The following is a 17,350-nucleotide window of genomic DNA, read 5'->3' on the forward strand; positions in this document are numbered from 1 at the left end:
GATCCCTAAAATCGTTCTTCTATTAAATCTTTTATTTTTATGTTCATAGTGCCTTTCTTCTCCAAATTTGAATGTTGAAACAGAAGTCCATTTGCATAACTGTAAGTGGCATGTTTGTTTTTTAAAGTTGCAGTGCGTTTCTTATGCGTTATCGTCACTGTGCATTTCGTGCAGATATCCTGTTGCAGAAATTTCTTTTCCAAAAGACCAGTATGCCAGTCTATCCCCTCTTGTGTAATTGCTGAAGGAACCTTCCTTGTCAGCATTCAATAATCTGAGTCTTAAAGATAGGTCAGTGAAATGTTTCTCCTTGACAAAGACAGTGGCATGGCAAATATGTTTGTGGCAGCGTAAATATATTTTAAAAGGTCCTTCATTGAGGAAGGTCTTCTGGCACTTTCCAATCTGTGAGCGTCTAATTTTAGCAATTTGTTTAAAATGGAAAGAAGGGAATAGATATCTTCGGGGACAACTGTGCTAATGATATGAAGTAAGTTAACATTTTAATAACATTTGGGACTGAATGTCAGGTCTGATCATATAAAGACAAAGTCCTCTTGACTCGGCAGCTAAGGACAGCCTTGGCGGCCAGTGCAGGTCAGATGCCCTCCAGGAAAAATGGCAGACATGTTAGAGCTATATTTGCTCCTCTTTCAAAAATGTATTTGTGAATAACAGCTGTCATTTCTCTGTGATGGTAGCCATAGTGACCTCATTGCTATGACAGTTGGAAATAGTTAAGGGCCAGTACCCCAAAGAAAGCTTCATTTCTATTGCTCTACTGGTTTTGTGGTAGTCTGGAGTATCCTTGTATAGTGCACTGCAAAATATGAAATGATCTCTGTAGCCATGTTTTTGGGCAGCGTGAAATGGAATGGTGGTATAATTTTATATTATAATGGGGAAACACTTAAGACGTGTACAAAGGCCTTGATATTGCATACCAAAGTGTCCCATTATTGCTACAATTTTCTGAACAGATTTAAGCAGTAGCACTTCTTTCACGCCTTTCCAGCATTCACTGTATAGGTGGCATTTACTCAGTATCAAACTAGCATCAGATAATGTCTTTAAGGGTTTCTTTTGTTCATTTAAAATGTCTAACTTGACTTCCCAAGGCAACCTGCAGCCATAAAAATGCACACTAGTTGCGGCTAGTTGGGGTAATTATTATCCAGCATCTTAAAACCCACTTATAAAACAGTAGTTAACACTTATTACAAGTGTGCTTCTGCAGGAAATGATATGAACAGAAAGCTTGCTAGTCTAAACAGAAAAGATGAGTCTTTTTTCAGCTTTGTTTTTAATACCCTTGGACAGCACAGCTGGCCTCTTCTGTTCTGCTTGGGGTACAACTTTTGGGCTCAAATTATATACTGTCAATTAAAATTCCTTTTTGACTACCTTATTTTCTTAACTTCATTTTGCATACTTTCAAGCTCTGAATGCCCTCTCCTTGCTCTGGTTTGATGGAACTCTTCTTAAGACTTGCAAAAGACATAGTTTACTTGTCTTGCTTTTTGAACCTCCCGCATAATTCATGAGCTCATGGTGATTGTCGCAGTTTCCAGGACTGCGTGGAATTATAGAAAGACATTGTGGTGTAGCGGTTTGAGCTTTACAACTCTGGAAATCAGGCTTCCAACCACGCTGGGGAACCTTAGGAAAGTTACACATTCTCAACCTCAGAAACAGGCAAAGGCAAACCCTCTGTGAACAGATCTTGTCAAGAAGATCTTGTGATAGGTTTGCCTTCGGGTTGACATCACTCAAACTACTTTGAAGGCACACAAACAACAATAACAGTGGAATTGCAACTAACTCTCCATATCCATGGATTCTGCAGCCATGGATTAAACCATTTATGGATTGAAAATATCACCCCCCCCAAAAAAAAACCCTCCAAAAGACAACCCCTAATTTTGTGATGTAAATATGTAGGCATCTCATCCTAGAGCCCTTAGTTTGCAAAATATGTGCATTACAGCTGCAGTATGGCCCCTTTTCAAGAAGTGCATTCTGTCCTGGACAGCCTTCTCTGAGTTGAAAATGTGTGTTCCCAAACACTTGATAATATTGCTTGTTTTTGATTTGTTTTATTAAGATGTATATTGTGGAAAAGGGGGAGTTGTATTTTGGAACTATAGGAATGATGCAGGCCCTCCTATTTGTTAAAATTTGCTGACAAAAAAAATCACATTTCCTCCTTGTTTTTTTTTTTTTAAAAAACGATCCACAGATTGTAGGAAAACTTGCTTTCAGAAAAATATAATCTGTTTCCCCTGCAGTACTTGTGTTTAAATGTGGTATAACTTTTTGATATCAAAGGAATGGGAAACACCCATTCCTCCTCATGGAAGGAAGTGATTGTAGTTGTGTTTTCTCTGTTAGTACTTGATATATCATTTTCCCTCTTTACTATTCTCAGCCTGCTTAGTTGTTGGGCGTTGTCAGATGAAGTAGCTAAAAATAACAAATAAGAGGGAGGCTGTTATAAGGTGGATTTCTGCACTGATGGATTTATATTTGCCATAGGAATGGGCAGGAGAGCCAAGCCTGTTGGCATTTTTGATAAATGGGATTTCTGTTTTTATACTGCGGTCAAGCCCCTTGCTTTGTGTTTCATGCTTCTTGAAGCTTCATTATGTATAGAAATGGCTGTCCATAAGGATTGCTATACTCTTTTGTCTTCCACCAGAATTCCTGTCCTATGAAACCACTGGAATAAAGATTCCAATTCTTTCTAAGCTGCAGCTAAACTGTTCTAGTCTATGAAGGTCATCCCTTGATGAGTTTTAGCAGGCTTATAGTATAAAGTGTCTTCAGATTAAAATGAGTAAAGATTTTATTTGATCAATTCAAATCTAGATTTACTTCTTCAATTTAATAATTCACTTTAGGAAGGCTTCTGGTTTGGGGAAAATGTTTTCAGTAGTAAGGAACCTATTGTATTTCTACTTTTTTGTGTTCATTTTTTGATATTTCTCCACTTCTGTGAGATCCGTGTCCTGCAAATATTGTAAATTATTTTAAATTTTGTGGTGTTCTGCTAATTATTAGTTTAACTAATCAATAATTTAATACTTAATTTTAATAATTAGGGTGTTGCAATTCATTTGGATTGCCTTCAAAATGATGAGCATAGAAAGCTCTCTCTGCTCAAAAGAATAACAACTTGTTAGGCTTCTCTTCATTTCATAACATTTCCTACTGTATGCAGAAGTCAAATTATCATGTAGATTTTAATTCTAAATTTCTTTTCTGTTTTGGCTTAAAATAATGAAAAGGAACACGATTTTTGTTCCTGTGTCCTTATTAGTTCTGTCATAAAAACACGGGGAAAGCGTATAAAACTGCGCAAACTTTGTTTTTGAAGAACATCCTACAGTATGTTTCGCTCGAGTTTTTCAATGAGTATCTCATCTAGTCTCAACCAATTCAACATAGTTTGTGGCAGTCACAAAAACAAAGTTTCTGTTGTATAACAACTACTTTCAAAATAAGTACCACAATTAAACAGGAAATAATATTTTCAAACCAAGAACAGATTTTTTTCAATTTTTTTTACATAGTCTATATTTGTATGTGTTATTTTTTTGCTTATAAAACCAGTGATTTTATCAGGAGCTCTTAGAATCACCTTTGCCTTGATTCAGTGTTTTAGGAAAATGTTTGTGCTTTCCTCCTTTTGTAACTTTCCAATTTTAAACAAACTTTCCAAGCTTTTAAAACAAACCCCCTTCCCCTCATAGCCAAGTAAAACTAATTATTTATGCCACTCACCCCCACCAAAAATACCACCGTCCCTTGGCAGTTGTGTTCCACCTGTATTTTAATTTGGGCATCCTGATGTTGATACAGCTGCATAATCATGATAACGAGGAGGGTGGGTGGGAGTTTCCTGTGTGTTTTTTTATTTTATGGGGAGGGGGAACCCTTGTTTTTCCACCTCTAGACTGTGTTTGATGACATTAGAAGGATGCCCTAGAGACCAGTTGTTGTGGTGTTGGTGGTGAGGTACCTGCTAGTCCTCCACTCCAAAGTGCATCTCATCTTACTGATTTAAAAGGGGATGTATCTGTTGTTGAGGCCAAGTCCAAGACAAGGGTTTTTGCCCCCTTAGCAAATTGACATTTTGGTATTAAAACATCTCCACCCTGCTAAGTTGCTAAGTTCCTGTTTTTAATATTTACACACCAACGACAGTATGTCAGTATGTGGAAAATGTCATTTTTTGAAACTGTTGATAAATACCGTCCACCTCATATGTAAGTTGAGGACATCTTTAGAGGGCAAAATTATAGATTTTTTATATGGCCCATTGTTCAGTTGAGGTTCATTCCACAGAGCAGAGAAAACATGAAGACCACATCAGGCAGCCAGCCGTCCCTGGTCATTATCACTGCCATTTTTCCACCTAGGATTTAAAAAGATCACAAGGTAAGTTGTAGTGGATAGAGTACACTGGATTGGTGCTTCTTCAGTTTAAATACACATTTTAATACAGACTATTTTGAAGATTAAAATTCAATTTAAGCCTGGACTATTTCTATTGACACTTTGCACTTCTACAATTATGTACAGAACATGAGGAAGGTACTATTTTTCCTCTAGTAACTAGTTACATGAGGTTTTTCCATCAGAGTCACTGATGAATCTGGAAGTGATCCTTAAACATAGCTTTCTAGGTCAGTGTCCTAACTTGCACAGAAGATTCAGGAGAGTCAACATGCCATTTTCTAAGTAAGGTGAAAACTAAGATATGCATAGATCCAGTGTTTATATTCTTCTTGAGAGGCAATTTGAGACTGTGGTGCTGGAGAGATTACGTTAGATGTCAAGGTTGTTGCCTTGTGATATATCTCAAAATTCCATTTTGTCCCACATACTATTTAGTAAATACACAGACCTGCTAGAAGGATTTAGCTGACCAAGTGATACCTCCATCTTTTTGTTGATCTGTTTTTAACTTTCATTTTTAATTTGTTTTGAAGTTGCATTTAAATAAGATTTTATTTTTAATTTGCATTTTATTGTTTGCACCAGTTTGGGTTGAAAGCCAAGAAAGAAGTTTAGTTCATAAATAAACTAGATCTGATAATTCATTGCTCTAAACTATATCCTGTCAGTCATCACTTAATTAATCACTATTCATCAATATTGCACTGGACAATTTGTATTTACCTTATATGATGTCCTTTCCAAAGTGGAAAAGATGAACAAGTTTGGACAACTTGAGAAGGGCTTTTTGGCTTTATCTTGAAACTGAGTTGACAAAGCCTTGAATCATCATTGCCAAAACACACCTTAGCTTTCAGGTATGTGACTGCAGCATCACAGCTTCCTGTCTAGCTCATGCCTATCCCTTTCAAACACCTTTTACGCTGCTTCCTACTAAACATTAAAAGGGGAAGCTTTCTTCCTTTCTATTGTACATAACTACTGGGCACGTAAAAGTTCCGACGGGTGTGTGCCAGGAAGGTGTGACTTTTTATTGACTGACATTTGGCTTTGATGTATGACTAATTGCATACCAATGTATGGCTAAAATAAAATGATTTCAAACTGCGGGAAGCACTTAGTGTAAGGCTGCAAAAAAGCCATTTTCAATTTCAAAATGGCTTGACCAGAATGTTCTGTCATTTTGAAAACTTGATTTTTGTATAGAACACTGATACACCAACATCTTAAATCAAGAAATAGCTTCCTAAGATCAGAGATACTAGCAGGAACACTCAGCACATGAGAGTCCAAAAGTGGCAGACTGAAACCCGAAACCTCAATCAGTGTCTGAGACTGGATGAGAAACTCCCTCCTGGGCACACAGACAGCTGGGCGACTTGGAAGACACTGAACAGGCTGTGCTCTAGCACTATAAATTGCAGAGCCAACCTTAAGAAATGGGGCTACAAAGTGGAGTCCACAACATGCGAGTGTGGAGAAGAGCAAACCACAGATCACCTGCTACCTTAGCCCTGCCACATGCACAATGGAGGATCTTCTCACAGCAACACTCCTAGTGGCCAGCTTCTGGTCAAAAGACATTTAATATAATGCCAAGTTTTCAATTTTGTTTGTGGTTTTTTATACATTAGAATTGTACCCTCAATCCACTTCTGACATGGTAAATAAAATATTGGCAAATTCAATCAACACCTTGCGTTCTGTAACTTTGAAATGTTTCATCAGATGCAGTTATATTTTAAGGCATTCTATTCCCAAGATTAAACCACCCATTTTTAGACAGATTGATCAAAAGCTGTCTATTTTACTTCCAATAAAAGGGTGAATGCCCTATAGATCCAGTTCCGAGCACAATTCAAAGTGCTGGTTCTGACCTACAAAACCCTATACAGTTCCGGCCCAGCGTACCTGTCCGAATGCATCTCCCTCTACGTCCCACCTCGGAGTTTGAGGTCTTCTGGGGAGGCCCTGCTCTCAACCCCACCTCTATCACAAGTGAGATTGGTGGGGACGAGGAGCAGGGCCTTCTCAGTGGTGGCCCCTAGCTTGTGGAATTGGCTCCCCGGGGAAATTAGGTCATTGACATCCCTCCTCTCCTTTAGAAGGAAATTAAAAACATGGATGTGGGACCAGGCCTTTGGCCAATCTGGCAGTTAAATAAAGGACAAGGACGACTAGAATTGATGGTATCTGACAATGTGGACGAATTTACGGACTCTTGAGATGGTGAACGTTGAGCATTTTATTGGTTTTATAGATGGTGATGAATAATTTGATTGTTTTAATGGCTAAAATTTTTATTGTTATAATTGTTGTTATACATGTTTTTATCTTATTGTTTATGCTGCCATCGAATTTTGCCTTTTGTAAGCCGCCCTGAATCCCCCCTCGGGGGTTGAGAAGGGCGGGGTAGAAATACGCTAAATAAATAAATAGTCTCCTCATGATTTCTACGAAAGAATAATCTATTTCTTCTGATTATCACCTACAAGATTTCAAAGGCATGTTCTAAATCTTGAGATGTTGTAACTTTGTTTGTAGAGCTGTAAACATCGCTTTCATCTATATAATGTCTGCTGTCCTTGGGAGAGCCTATCAATGTACACTAAGGTAAATTGCTCGTAATCGGAGGCAAGAGAAAATATAAGAAATGTCATAAAATATTTTATGACAGCTTGATCCCTCATGGACTGAATATGATATGTCACTAATCTTTAGTAGAAAGGTAAGGTATACATATAATTAACAAGTGTGAGAAATGTGAATGTATATTTGCATACATGTGTGATAGAGGATTAAGAGGGAAAATGTAGAAATATAATGATTCACAATATAATGTAGGTAGGGCTATGGTTAAATGGGGATTATGTTACACTCCTTTTACTGGAAAGAGAGTACAGTTAATAATCTATGCAGTCTAGTATTCTCCAGTTTCCTGTTTACTTTAGTTGTGGGTGGGATAGGGACTTTAATGCTTTGCCAGCATATTTTCCCTGCCTCATCTCAACCTACCTGTTTCATGCTGGATCATGTCCATGTGACCAATTCTTGACTGGAAGAGCATGGGAGAATGCGTGAACTGCACAGAATCATAAAGAGACCACAAGGGACCATCCAGTACACTCCCCTGCCATTCAGGAATACATATTCAAAGCACCTTGACAAATGGCTATCCAGTTCCTGTTTAAAAAACCTCCAGAGAAGACTCCACCACATTCCGAGGCAGCATATTTGACTGTCAAACAGCTCACCATCAGGACATTGTCTCTAATATTCCAGTGGAATCCCTTTTCCTGTCTTAATCCCTAGAGCAGAACCTTCCAAACTGTGTTGTAACACAGTGTGTTGACTGCAGTGTATAGGCGTGTCGCATTAATGTAATGAGAAATTTCAAAATCTTGGAAACATATCATGTATTTTTGAAAATATAGTGCTGATTATGATCCTTAAAGCCACATACAGCTTGAGTTTAGGTTATCTGAAGGACAGATTGGAGATATGGGCCAAAACTAGCAAAATGAAGTTCAACAGTGACAAATGCAAGATACTCCACTTTGGCAGGAAAAACGAAATGCAAAGATACAGAATGGGGGACAATGCCTGGCTCGAGAGCAGTACATGTGAAAAAGATCTTGGAGTCCTTGTGGACAACAAGTTAAATATGAGCCAACAATGTGATGTGGCGGCAAAAAAAGCCAATGGGATTTTGGCCTGCATCAATAGGAGCATAGTGTCTAGATCTAGGGAAGTAATGCTACCCCTCTATTCTGCTTTGGTTAGACCACACCTGGAATATTGTGTCCAATTCTGGGCACCACAATTCAAGAGAGATATTGACAAGCTGGAATGTGTCCAGAGGAGGGCGACTAAAATGATCAAGGGTCTGGAGAACAAGCCCTATGAGGAGCGGCTTAAGGAGCTCGGCATGTTAAGCCTGAAGAAGAGAAGGCTGAGAGGAGATATGATAGCCATGTATAAATATGTGAGAGGAAGCCACAGGGAGGAGGGAGCAAGCTTGTTTTCTGCTTCCCTGGAGACTAGGACGCGAAACAATGGCTTCAAACTACAAGAAAGGAGATTCCATCTGAACATGAGGAGGATCTTCCTGACTGTGAGAGCCGTTCAGCAGTGGAACTCTCTGCCCCGGAGTGTGGTGGAGGTTCCTTCTTTGGAAGCTTTTAAACAGAGGCTGGATGGCCATCTGTCAGGGGTGATTTGAATGCAATATTCCTGCTTCTTGGCAGGGGGTTGGACTGGATGGCCCATGAGACTCTTTGATTCTATGATCCTATGACTCGATTCTCTCATATGAGCTTGAGATCTTTCTCTGTCCCATCACTCTCTGGTCCATGGAAAGAAATGCACAGCTGTAGTGACTGAGTATAAATATGATTCTGAGCCTTGGCATACTTACAAAGGGGGCAGATTTCCTCACATTAAATAGCTTAAGAAGCACTTTTTGCATTTCAATTCTGTCCTACTTCATAATATGCAAGTACTCTGCAGCCTATGTATATGCATCTGTCAACTTGGTAAGAAAAGTGCTTTTAAGGAAGTGGATTTAATCTATGAAAGCAAATGACACAGGGTGTGTGTAAGTCTTTTAGATGCCATAAGATTCTTTCAAATAGACTGATATCAATAGTTTTTGAAGACAGGAAATTGACAGTTGTGGACTACAACTGTCATTGTTGCAATGTGTTGTTGGTGGAGGATATGTGCTTATTTTTCCTGCTAAAAAGCAATTTGTGATTACTTTGTTTTACATTTGAGTATTTAATAGCTTGTTCTGTATGTCTTTAAGATAATTTTAGAGTGTAGGTCATTTCCTTAAATTCCTTCATATTAATATAATTGGCAGAGCTTTTCTGGTCCCTTTCAACTGTTACTATAATGTCATTGTTTGTTATTTTCTCTCTTTTGATCCAAAAGCACGTGGTTAATCGTCTCAATAAACTAATTTGCACAGATCATGGGATGCTTAACAATATTTTATTGCTCTGAAAAGAATGTAGCAAAGTATCTTTTTCCACTCAGCAGGGGCTGTGCGGACAATTTTAGGCATTTCAAGGATGGCAGAAATCCCAGCAACCAAATAGAGCCACGGTAACCTCACACTGTTCCTGTCTACCACCTCAATGTGGAGCAGGAGTATTACTCCCTCTTCTCCCCCCCCAGGTTTGGATGCCAGGCAGAAATGTTCTCTAGACAATCAAGGGTGCTGAGCTACGTCTCAAGATACAGCAATCACTTTCCTGAAGAGTGTTCTCATACAGGAATGTCAAAAATGAGAAGTATCTAGAGATTCAGAAACTATAGACCAGACATTTTTTTTGAGACTGTGTCACAAGACTGTTTACATCAGGGGATTTTATTCACGGCAATTGTATCATGCCTGAGGATTCCAAGCGTTCGTAGATGATGCCATCTGAGCATCAGATCAAACAGGCTGACACTTCAAAATGTGATGCCTATGCTTAAGAGAAGCATCTTCAGAAAGGAACGCTGCTTTTTTTGTTTAGGTCTAGAGATGCAGGGATGCTGACAAGTCATCTTTGGACCAGACCGTGGAGCATTCGGCTGGTACTTGAAACCTGTAACTGAGAACTAGCTAGTCTGTCTGCATTGTTAGGTCTGCAAACTACAGCAAAGCTCATAAACTGTTCAGAGGCCATTTTAAGGAAGAAAGGGTGCATGTTCCACTTTAAGCCTTTGGTTCCCAGTCCTGTTAGGGCCAGATGAGGACTCAGAGAAGCATAAAGTAATTTTGAGAAGGGGTCTTGTAATTAATTGCCTGTAATTAATTGAGTTCCCAAGTATTGCTGCGCTGCAAACCACTAACTGTAAGCCAGGGGTCCTCAAACTTTTTAAACAGAGAGCCAGGTCACAGTCCCTCAAACGGTTGAAGGGCCGGATTATAATTTGAAAAAACCATGAATGAATTCCTATGCACACTGCACATATCTTATTTGTAGTGCAAAAACACTTTAAAACAATACAATTATTAAAATGAAGAACAATTTTAACGAATATAAACTTATTAGTATTTCAATGGGAAGTGTGGGTCTGCTTTTGGCTGATGAGATAGGATTGTTGTTGTTGTGTGGTTTCAAGTCGTTTCAGACTTAGGTTGACCCTAAGCGAGGGCTGGGTAAATAATAAATAAATAAATAAACTTTATTTGTACCCTGCTTCATCTCCACGATGGGGACTCGGTGCGGCTTACATGAGACCAAGCCCAAAACAACAATTTCATGAAATAAAACAAAACCAAAAGCGCAAATAATAAACAATAATAACGCAATTGACCTTGGAGGGCCGTATCTGGCCCCTAGGACTTAGTTTGAGGACCCCTGCTGTAAGCTGTGCATTCTGGGAGTTGAAGTCAAAAGAGACATGGAGCTCTAACTTCAGAAATCACTGATTCAGGCCCTAATCTGTAAAGAGCTGCTGTCCCAAAAGCTCCAATCACGATGGTAACGGCTAGGTGCTCCTTAGCAATGGCCATGCAAACATAAACAATATGGTGCCCTACCCATTAGGAATCAAGAGTTCAGTACTCTCTTGTCTGATTCAGCATGTGATAGGTGCAGGCAAGGCAGGCTCCCCTTGGGAAATTGTGTGCTTTGTTTTAAGAGACTAGTCATTGTGGAATTCTGAGTCATGGGTGTTTCCTGTGTGTGTGGAATTCCTGCAGAATGACTGGCTTTGATCTCTTTTCTGTATATTTGTTTGAGTGGCAGCTAATTGTGGATTTTATTAGGAAAATAGCTTTGATGATTAAATGGGAGCCAGAAATATGGTAGCTACAGGATATTATTTGATTACACCCCTGAACAAATTGTGAGCCACAAAGCTCATCACAGCCCACCAGCCATGTATGGCAATGTACCAAGAGTTCTTGTCTGCGACAGCTTTAGCTTTGTCACAAGTTGTTCAAGGCCAGCTAAGTAAGAAACCATTCATGTCTTGGCAGGGAATATAAGGGAATAAGCAAGTAGTCTGTCTAATCAGCATCTCCTGGAAGCAGCTGGCTGAAAGCTATGAATTCTCAACTGCAGGATGTGGTGGTGGTTGCACCTGAGAACTTGGAGTTATCCTTTTCAGAGTGGTTGATTTCTGTTTAAGACATCCTTGGACAATTTAAAGAAACCATGAATTTTATCATATTGATCCATCATGATAAACTGTTTGTCAAGCTTTTCTCATGTTGTGGACTTGCTAGTCATCATTGCTCATCCACAGCTAGGAGTTTGGTTTCCATTTTCCAGGCAGGTTTCGCATGTGATGTTTTGATATTTGTGATTTTCTCCTTAAAGTTATACATCATAATGTGGTCATTACCTATCAACAGGTCCATGTATGTCACATTGGAAAATTCAGTCAGAAGTTTCAGGGATTTCTCACTTAGTGAAAAATACATCTGTGTCTTTTGTGTGGCACAGTTTAATTAGACTGTCATTGTTGCTACTAGCATGGAAATGAGCTTTACTCTCCTTCAACAAGAACAATGGTCCCTGTTCTTGTTGACAGCATGCATTCCATGGACAAACGTTAGAGCTAGTAAGAAAAGAGAGAATAGTCTTCCTACTGAACAGCCACTCCATAATTGGTGGGGAGCAGGAGGAACACGAGAGAAGCAAAGAGGTGAAAGGACTGAAATGGCGCCCATAGAAGATGCTTCCCTTAAAGTACAAAGTGACTATGCAGCTACGTTGATTGTCACACACTGTTCTAATCAACACTAGTGATGGACAAAGCAATTCCAATAGCACCCAAAAGGCCTCCTTTTCCATGTAGTGATTGAAATCTGTTGGCTTTGCGCCTCCTGCATTTCTTCTGATTTGGAGGTAGGAGGAATAGGGTGTACCCAACTTCAGCCTCAAGGAGCAGGCTACGTGGTTGCATCTGAACCCAAAGCTAGTTGCACCCCTTTCTTTCCTAGTGCCTTAAAAGGACCTGGAGGATCTGGTCATGTCCATGATATGCTCCCATAGAATTGAGAACCAGTCTGGTGGACCAAAATGCTCTGTACTCAGGAGTTCCCCATACTGACCTAGGGTTGAAGCATGTATAGCCAAAGTCTATTCTGTCGACCAAATATTCTACACCTTTCATTGGAGGACATCTTAGCTCTCCTACTAAGCTGTGTTAGCTCGAAGAGAGAGAAATTTTGGAAAAGGGAGTAATAGTAACTTATGTGCTGCTGCCTGTTGTTAAAGCATCTTCTGGCCCTAATGTAAAATTGGAGAGTTCAAAAAACATAGCAAAAATGTTATTCTCATCTTTTAGAGGGCATTGGGAGCAAAAAGCAAGGTTGAATTATTTTTTTCAAGAGAGGTGCAATTGTAGCCCTCCAATCTATGTTCCCTCACCAGTACAATCCCCAACAGTTTTCCACCCTTGGATTTCCTCAACCATTGAAGAAATCCTGAAAGCAGGGCATTATCATATTAATACTTCCACGTGCAATTTGCTTCATATATATAAGAGAAAAGTTGTTTCCTGGAGGCATCTTTGATTTGATCTTGTGTTTGCTTGTTCCACAATTTTCCAGCCTTTTGTGCTTTTGCACTTTTGAGAGCTGATGTTCAAGAGATTTGGTAAATTATTTTGAGACACCAGAGAATAATATTTTTGAAAAATCATGTGGTGACATCTTGCACATTACTTGGAATTGCTTCACCAGAGAGACTTTATTTCTTTTTGAAGATCTTTTTCATCTTTTTAATGTTCTGATATTATGTTATCATGCTGGTAGGGGCTTTAAATTAATTTTGAGGAGTCAATTGTACCTAAACATGCCTATGAGGATGCATGAGGCGCAGAGCCACACTTCGTCTACCCCTCAGCTATAGTGTACTTTTGTTGTATCACAGTGGTTATTTTATATAGTTTATGTATATAATAGATGTTTTGGACACTCTTTTTGGAGTTGTAGAGTAGGATGGAAATTTTACTAAAGCAGAAAATGTTGTTTTGTGAATAGATTCAGCCAGTAAAACCTTGCGAGAAAGTTGCCACAGGTCAGAAATTACCCGAATGCAACAAGAAGGCACACAACAAGAAGAATGCTTTCTAAACACTCCAAATAAAGATTAATTAGTAAATAATCTGAAACAGATTCAGGGAGTGGTGACCAAGATGATCAAATGTGAGGGATGATTAAGGAAGTTGGATATGTTTATGTTAGAAAAGAGAAGACAGAGAGCTGTCTTTAGATATCTGAAGGATGTCATGCAGAAGATGGAGGAGGGTTGTTTCCCAGTGCTCCAAAAATGAGCACATAAACCAATTGATTCTTTCTAAACAGTCCTAATTTTTTTTGTTTACGTATTAGCTGCTTTTCAGTGGCATGGACTGCCTTGAAGGGCAATGGACTTAGTTCAAACAGAGGTTGGATGGGCATCTTTCAGGAGTGGAGTTATTTGTATATTCTGTCAAAACAAGGGTGTAGATTAGATGGCCCTTATGATCTCTCAAGTTTTTAATCTCAAATCTTCTGTTGCTTTTTGCAATCCCACTATTCTTCTGCTTCCCTCCTACACATTCCCCATGCCTTGCCAACCTGGTAAGGTCTGTATTAGATGATCTATGTCTGTGAGTAACTATTTGCTGTTCTAGCAGAGAAAATAAGTCAGCAATGTGGTGTAGAGATTTGTGTAAATCGTCTACCTTGGCCTTGGCTTGCAAAGCAGAAATACTTTGCTGATGTGTCAAGCACTTTTACTCAGTTGTGATACTTCTTAAGAGTGATTGAGTCAAAAGTCCTGATATCATTTACTTAGATATCATTTAGCTTAGGAAAACACAACTCAGCCATTACGTAGGCAGCAGTATATTCAGTTATTTAAAACAGGGTTACTCTTCTCCTGGGAGAGTTTATACTAATATATTACATAAGTATTGCTAGATTAATATGGTATTTCAATGTATGCATGATAAGGGGGGGGGATATATATTTTGAAAAAGAATATGCTCTGTATTCTGGAATGTGTAGATGTGTAGTTGTTTGCCTGTTTCTTTTCTGAAAAGAGACATGTCGTTTGCTGGGCAACAGGCCCATAGCCAGGATTTTGATTCGGGGGGGGGGGGGGGCTGAGTCTGAGTGAAAGAGGGTCTAGCCTAGCAAACCTTTTGTATCATTACCCTAATACCCCCATACATACGGGATATATTGAGCATGGTGATCAGATCATGATATGAATAAACATAACAGTTTAAATAATGTACCAGTAAGGCCTTCTCATGGACTACCATGAGAATTTCGGGGGGGGGGCATCTTCAAAATTTCGGGGGGGGGGGCTGAAGCCCCTCAAGCCGCTTCCCCCCCCCCCCCCCCCCCGGGCTACATGCCTGCTGAGCAAAGAGAAGTATAAGAGAATCATACAAGCAGAAAGTGTCTTCAAGAGCCATCTAATGCAGTCCCCTGTCGTGCAGAAATATACAACTAAAACACTCCAGAGAGATGGCCATCCAGTGTTTGTTTATGCATACGTTGGATGGTGATAATGATGAAGAAGGAAAAGAAAGGAGAGCATATTTACATCTCTTTTCTTCCTGTCTTGAAGAGGAACAATAGCTGAGCTCCCTTTTGTCTAGCAAGGTGAGAATTAAGGACCCACTACATTTTGTGCTTCTCCATAGAAAAATGCAGAGTGGAACTCCTTCCCACATTTGTTCCCTACACCAGAACCTCTTAAACTTTTTGGAACCCCTTATTGCTTGAGAATTTTTTTACATGACCTCGGGCATATAGGTATATAAAATAGACATACAAATCAAACATTTTAAATAATTCTTTGCTGTACATATCATTTTATCATTTATTAAAGATGAAAACAAATTTACATACAAATAAGATGGATGTACTTGTTCATTTTTACATAAAAATTAAACAATGTCTGAATATTTAACACTGCAGGAAGTAGAGCATCTTCAACATTTTCATGCCATGCTGGCATGCTTGGTTTGCAGCCTTGAGTGGCAGAATAATAATAATAATAATAATAATAATAATAATAATAATAACTACTGTATTTTTATACCTCCGTCTTCCTGAAGGGACTCAGGGCAACTTACATGGGGCCAAGCCCAGTCACACAGAGTTAAAAACATAGCATATAAAATATAACAATAATATAAAACAGCATAAACAACATTATAACAATAATAAAACAGACATCATAAGCAACAACATACTTCAAGTCTCGTTGTGGGAGGCAGGATGGAGTGCAAACAGGTTAGAAAAAAGGTTAATCAGTAAGGTGCATGTAGCAACATATGGATAAGAGCAGATTGTAACAGGGACATTATGAGTTTAAAAGTGCAGTAGCAAAGGGCAGGGACATAGTATTTTTAGGCCATGGATTAGAGCCATGTAAGCCACCCTGAGTCCCTTTGGGGAGATGGAGGGTTATTATTATTAGTTATTATTATAAAGTTATTATTACTATATATACTCCATTGGTGGTCCTTTTTTCTGATGGATTCATGTAAATACCTAAAACAGCCACTAGGTGGCAAGCTACACAAACTTTTTGTGAACCCCTGTTTCTGTTAGAGCAGTGCTTCTCAACCTGTGGGTCCCCAGATGTTTTGGCCTTCAACTCCCAGAAATCCTAACAATTGGTAAATTGGCCGGGATTTCTGGGAGTTGTGGGCCAAAACACCCGGGGACCCACAAGTTGGGAACCACTGTATTAGAGGATCCCATATGGCGTCATGCCCCATAGTTCTGCCCTACAGCACAGCGACATCTAAAAGGGCTAACCCATCTGTTGGAATCTGTTTTAACTCATAAACTATATTTTGCATGACTTGATTTTTTTGACTGATGTTAAAAATACCTGAAATTAGTATACTCACTTTTCATAAATGAATCAACATTTTGAGCAAAAAAAAAAAAAGCAAGCCCTTGTTGTTTTAAATATTACCATCCTTGTGAAGTTATGTCATGTACTGTATATCCCATGACTTGTTTCCCACCCAACTTGCTGCTTATTACTATGATAAATGCAAAATGGAGTGTGATCTTACTAGTGGTGTTGAAATCAAAGCATTTGGCCATTGACATGTGAATCCCAAAAGTTACTGTGTCTTGTGTCCAGCTTACAGTCTTGTACATACAGAACAAATATACCAGCCACAGTATCATCCAGAGGAATATCTCATGGTGCTTCCTCCCGTTTCAGCAGGAGAAATTTTCAATTGCTGTTGTGCTTCTGGAACTGAATCCCAGCACACATTTGTTTAACTTTCAGTGTGTTTTGTCTCCCCCTCCCTTTGCATGTTTCAGCAGCGAAAATCATATCTGGAACGGAGTGTAAAGGAAGCTGAAGACAACATCCGGGAGATGCTGATGGCAAGAAGAGCACAATAAGGTGTTTTTTGTTTTTTTTTGCTTCAGCAGTGCTTACTATTTGCATTTGGACTGAACAACTGAAAGCAGGGCATACTGGGAGTCTTAGCCCCTAGACCCCTGCATATTGAAAATATACGGACATTGGCTTATCTTGACTGTGTTATGTGAGAACAAATAAATTCGACCTGGACCTGATCTAGGTTTTGTTTCAACATTGGTGGTTAGCTCTTTGGATGTCACTTCCTTTTTCCTATAGCAAGATATTTCTTCGACCTTCCACGGATGGTTATCTTGGAAAAAATATGAGTAAATGGCAAATAGATCAAAACAGCAGGTAACACCTTTCCCTAGTCTGGTTTCCACCATCAGCATTGAGTGAGATTTAGGCAAAAAGATCTTGTTTCTCTATCCAAATGACACATGTTGCATATGGACGTCACGTTTGCCAGTTCCAGAGAAAAATTGTGGTGCTTATGTAAGGGAAGGGAAGGTACAAGTCAACACTATGCTTGGAGTTCAGGG

At 39.2% G+C, this 17,350-nt stretch overlaps 1 protein-coding gene across 1 annotated transcript in view; it reads left to right on the forward strand.

Annotated features, from left to right (window-relative positions):
* PFDN1 (prefoldin subunit 1) overlaps positions 1-17,040 on the forward strand; it is a 36,362-nt gene extending 19,322 nt beyond the window's left edge. The window contains exon 4 of the mRNA XM_060774155.2: positions 16,763-17,040. Within this exon, the coding sequence (XP_060630138.1) occupies positions 16,763-16,846 (84 nt within the window). The 3' untranslated portion in view covers positions 16,847-17,040. The remainder of the gene's footprint in view (positions 1-16,762) is intronic.
* The last annotated feature ends 310 nt before the right edge of the window (positions 17,041-17,350 follow it).

Source organism: Anolis sagrei, chromosome 4, assembly GCF_037176765.1.
Source record: "Anolis sagrei isolate rAnoSag1 chromosome 4, rAnoSag1.mat, whole genome shotgun sequence".
In the NCBI taxonomy this organism is placed as follows: Eukaryota; Metazoa; Chordata; class Lepidosauria; order Squamata; family Dactyloidae; genus Anolis; species Anolis sagrei.